Below are 4,728 nucleotides of genomic sequence, written 5' to 3' on the forward strand. Positions count from 1 at the left end.
AATCACTATCGGCTGCACTAGAATTCAGAGACATAATAATATACAATATAAAATAAATATGATAGAATAAATATTTACTAATTAAAAATATATAATGATAAATAAATAAGTACAATAAAATTAATAAGTACAAATAAAATAAAAAAAAAATCGTACATATCCTTTACCACCAGATATTAACAGAGAATCAAACAAACACGTATAATAATTTTAATATTACAACTATATATGGCAAAAGTGCTAGAATCCATGACAATAAAACACAACTTCAACAAACGTCAAACAATAATATGAGTATTGACAGTTAATAAATGACAACTGACAGACTGACATATTATCAAAATAATAATAAAGCAAGCGGGTAAACACTAAAATAATTGTTTGATATTTCTTGGAAGTCCTAAATCTAGTAAAAAACAAGAGTCTACACAAGGAAGTTTATAATTCAATGAAAGATAGACCAGGAAACATTAATTAAACAACAAGAACGATAATTTAACTAAGGAAATTGAGCACAACATTAACATGATTTAGATTTGAAGAGAAAGTAAAGGAAATGATTGAAATTAAAGAATTACAAGAATGAATATATGGAAATATGATCACTTAGCTCTGCCAAAACGTTTTGGCCTCACATTCTGTAACTGTTTGCCGTCCTTGGGTAAAGTTGATGCAGCAGCAGCAGCGCTAGGAGAAGAATTAGAAAGAGGGGCTGAGATGTTATCAAGATCAGACATCAAAGTGACCTTGTGTTTGGAACCATCGTCAGTTTTCACAATTATGCATCCATCTTTGGTCCAACAATTTGTTACTCCGAAACGCGATCTAGCAGCCACAAAAACGTTGTGCCTTTCTTTGATAAGAAATTCTGAAATTGTGTAACCACTTCCTTTTAGTTCCGTTTTTGAAAACCAAATACTGTTTCTCATTGTCATGTCTTTAAATTTGACAACAATGGGTCTGGGCTTATCCTTCTTTGAAAACCCCAAGCGATGGCAGCGTGAAATGGCATCTTCTTTAAATCCAGGAACCTTCAAGTGTTGATTCACAATATTAGTCACCAAGTTCAAAGGAATTTCTTTAGAAGCCTCTGGAATGCCATGAATCAATAATATTTTCCTGCGACTCCTCATCTCCAAATGATTGTACTGGTTAGAGAGTAATGTGATTTGATCATGTAAGGCTTTAAGGGAAGAGAGTACGAATGACTGAAACGTATTAAATTCAGCAGCCAATTTAGAAGTTGGACTACTTGTAGCAGGTTGCGCGTTGACATTATGAAGACTTTGCAGATCATGCTGAAACTCAGCCATCCGTTTATTGAAAGAAGCTGTCATCTCCATCATGGTTTGTTGGACAGATTCCATAGTGCAGAAGTATAGTTGAAACAGTGAAAATGTGTAAGAAGAACCAGTGATATTATATAGTGTTCTAGAGCTGGAATTATTATACTGGTAGGTAAAGGCACTGTATTAACACACAAATATGTACAAAAACATTGAAAATATTCAGAAATACTATTTAAAATATTAGAGCTCTTTAGAAAAACGTTACGCCTTTTTGTGCGCCTACCCGCGAAAAAAGCGGAGAGCGTAGATATGTTAAAATAGTATAGTTATTATATTATATATAAATAGTATATTATATATTTAAATAGTATAGTATATATATTTAAATAGTTTAGTATATATTAGTATAGTTAGATTTAGATATAGATAAATCAAAATTACATAATTGTATTATAATTAACAGCCTCCAGTAATATCTAAAATTGTTTCATGTAAATGAAGCATGATATAAATATAACTCCAATTTAGTCTAGTTAATGGTACAACACAGTATATTGTTTGAATTGTAATTGAACAGATGTACAGTCGTGTTAACAAGTGATTAACAATTATTAAATAATATTATTTTAATGTTTACTCGTAAAAATATATATTCAGATCATTTTCACTGTTGTATAAAAATAATGTATTATTGTATCATGTTATTCTCTGTCTGGTATGTAAAAAAGTATAAATAAAATAAATAAATAATGTATTTCTTTTATTGTTCACTCATAATAATAAACGAACATAAATGAAAAATTATCAATTAGTAATACTTTTTCTAGACTTGAAAGTGAGTTGAAACATTAAATCAAACTATATATTATTTAAATATATCTAAAAACTATAAAACTGATATTTAGAAGTTACCTCTGCTATTTAAAAGTAATGAAGGTATTTATCTTTTTTAATTCCTACTATCCTGTTGCTAAGCGCCTAATCACATTTCCGGTTAAAGCTCAACTTATTAACTTAACCTAGATCAAATATGAACCTAAGTCAGCTAATATGGTTTTAATTGTTACTGAGAAACTTATCATTGTCTTGTTTCAAGAGATAAAGTCAATATATCGTTTCCAGGGTTATCTGTACTTTTGTTTAAACTACAATCATGTTTGTACTTGTTCTGTCAGATTCCTAGGAAGATTGTTATTTACCGTTACTCTAAGAGCAATGATGGTACAGTGGTTAATCAGAATGTTGGTAGATTGATGGGTTTGAACTAAAAGAGATTGCATATTTGAATATATTATTATTAGTAATAATAGTTCATTATTTATTCTACCTAATTCCTTATTTATTCTACTAATATTATAAATGAGAAAGTTTTTAAGTTTGTTACTCCTTCACGAAAAAACTGCTAAACACATTTTCATGAAATTTGGCATACATACGTCTGTCTGTCTGTCTCTTCTTCACGCCTGAACTACTATAATAAATTAATATTTTATTTAAATTAAATCGTGAAAGTAATTCTCAACGCAACTGTACGAAGACGCGAAAAATTACCTTTAAACGTAGATTATATCTAAAATAGCTGAAAACTAATTTTAAACCCAAGTTTAGTGGAATTGCACGTTACGTTTCTAATGTTTACGCTGCACGCGATTGTACATGTTATTTATATAAGCTCGTTTTATAATTCAAGGTGTAAACAATTTTTGTATTTAGACATACAAGATTTTAACGGATTTTAGGGTGCTTTTAAAACCAGTAGTATCACTTCAAAAGCTTAATGAATCGATATGATTGGCTCTTTACAAACATATTCCTTGCTACGCAACCGCACATCTCTGGTGGAAAAGCCTTAAATGCGATTTATTCATTATATTATTATCTATTACCCGACGTTTCGCACACTTTGCAGCGAGCATGGTCACGGCACCGGGAGATATCAATTAATTAATAATAAATCGCGTTGAAAATCCGTTCAAATCTTTATTACTCGTGTAAAATAAAACACAATTTGAGTATTTTTAGCTGTCAGCAGAAAAGTTTTATACCGTTTTGTGCTAGCATTAACAAAGACATCAATCAAAAACAAATCTTACAAGACAGGCTCTAAATAAATAGCCGAAAGTTTTCTCATTAAACCTGATACGATCCAGGAAATATTTTTGGTACCTAGATTTGAAACTAGATTAAATAAATATGTTGATTGCGTCGCTATTAAAATAAACTTCTTAATTAATGTTTCTTTTTCGTTGTTAGTTTTAATCTTAATTGCAATAACGCCCAAAGTATGACAGATATTAGGATTATTTTTTTCTTCCCGTGGTCGCCTGGCAGAGATCACTGCATGTGTTAAGGCCACCAATTGTGCTAAATCGTGGTACATATAATTTTCTTTATATTTTAGTTGTAAATAGTATTAAAAATAAAATAAATTAATTCCGGTAACATACAATAAATAATTAATATCTTCGTAATAAATGTTTGTGTAACAGATGTCGAATATTGCTGTTAGTAATAATAGTTATACTAACTGCATTAGTCATGTAGTATTTTCTATTTATCATCAATATTCAGAATGTAAAAAAATATTGACCATATTTATAACAATTCAGTTTGAAAAAGAATCAAATCGACGCAAAAATCATGTGCATTTGACAAAACGTATTTCCGAGGTGTGTAATCCATTTTATCGAGAAGTTGAAAGCGAATTTTAAAATAGCAACACTGCTGGCTTATTTGGGAAGCTGGCGGGATTACATAATATATAATTCAGTGTTGCTGCATCCACTTTTCCCTAGAATGTAGGAAAAGTGAGCGTTGAAGTTAAATTAGACAACGGCTTCAGTTCTAATTGCTGTTCAGAATTTCGGTATAGTATTTTTGGGTCTTTTTTTAAGTGTAAACAATTTCGCTATTGTATATTATTCTTTGTTTATCTTTTGGTGTGTATAGGATGGGCTTTTATGTTGTTGAAAATAGGTGATAGTTCTATTATATGTTTGTAGTATTATCAATAACATTAGCACTTTTTACAATTGCATGATCACAGACCTAATAATTGAACTGTAAAAATAAAACACAAAGAATTCCAGTACAAACACTACGAGACTACTACTAGCTTTTACGTGAATGAACTCGCAAACGCGTTAATATTTTCGTTTATTGCTAATATTTTTCAAAAGCTTTATTGTGCCTTCAAATGAACATTACTTTCAAGTTTATGACGTTGTAAATTTTAATAAAAAACAGCTAACCTGTCAATTATCGTAATATATTTCATTCGTGAACGTTAGACGGTGAGTGACCTAGACAATAATTGGTGCCTCGGCTAATGTTTTTTATGGGAGGGTAAACGAACGGTAACTTGATAAAGCAGAATATGATTTATGCCTATTATTCCATCAGTCCTCGGAATCACAGACACAATAGAAAATCTATTGTG

General features: G+C 30.1%; 1 protein-coding gene across 1 annotated transcript; it reads right to left on the minus strand.

Annotated features, from left to right (window-relative positions):
- Positions 1-338: 338 nt before the first annotated feature.
- On the minus strand, positions 339-1,569 carry LOC149897314 (uncharacterized). Its single transcript, XM_090116949.1, has one exon. It carries the CDS (start codon positions 1,365-1,367, stop codon positions 603-605), a length of 765 nt encoding a protein of 254 aa, XP_089973075.1. The 5' UTR covers positions 1,368-1,569; the 3' UTR covers positions 339-602.
- Between the last annotated feature and the right edge of the window lie 3,159 nt (positions 1,570-4,728).

The sequence above is a fragment of the Colias eurytheme genome, chromosome 26 (assembly GCF_061535395.1).
Source record: "Colias eurytheme isolate Ceu_HAF_F1 chromosome 26, ilColEury1 Martin Lab GWU primary, whole genome shotgun sequence".
Classification (NCBI taxonomy): Eukaryota; Metazoa; Arthropoda; class Insecta; order Lepidoptera; family Pieridae; genus Colias; species Colias eurytheme.

Excerpts from the sequence above, each read along its gene's own strand:
- LOC149897314 (XM_090116949.1), bottom strand. The coding sequence starts at position 1,367 with ATGGAATCTGTCCAACAAACCATGATGGAGATGACAGCTTCTTTCAAT.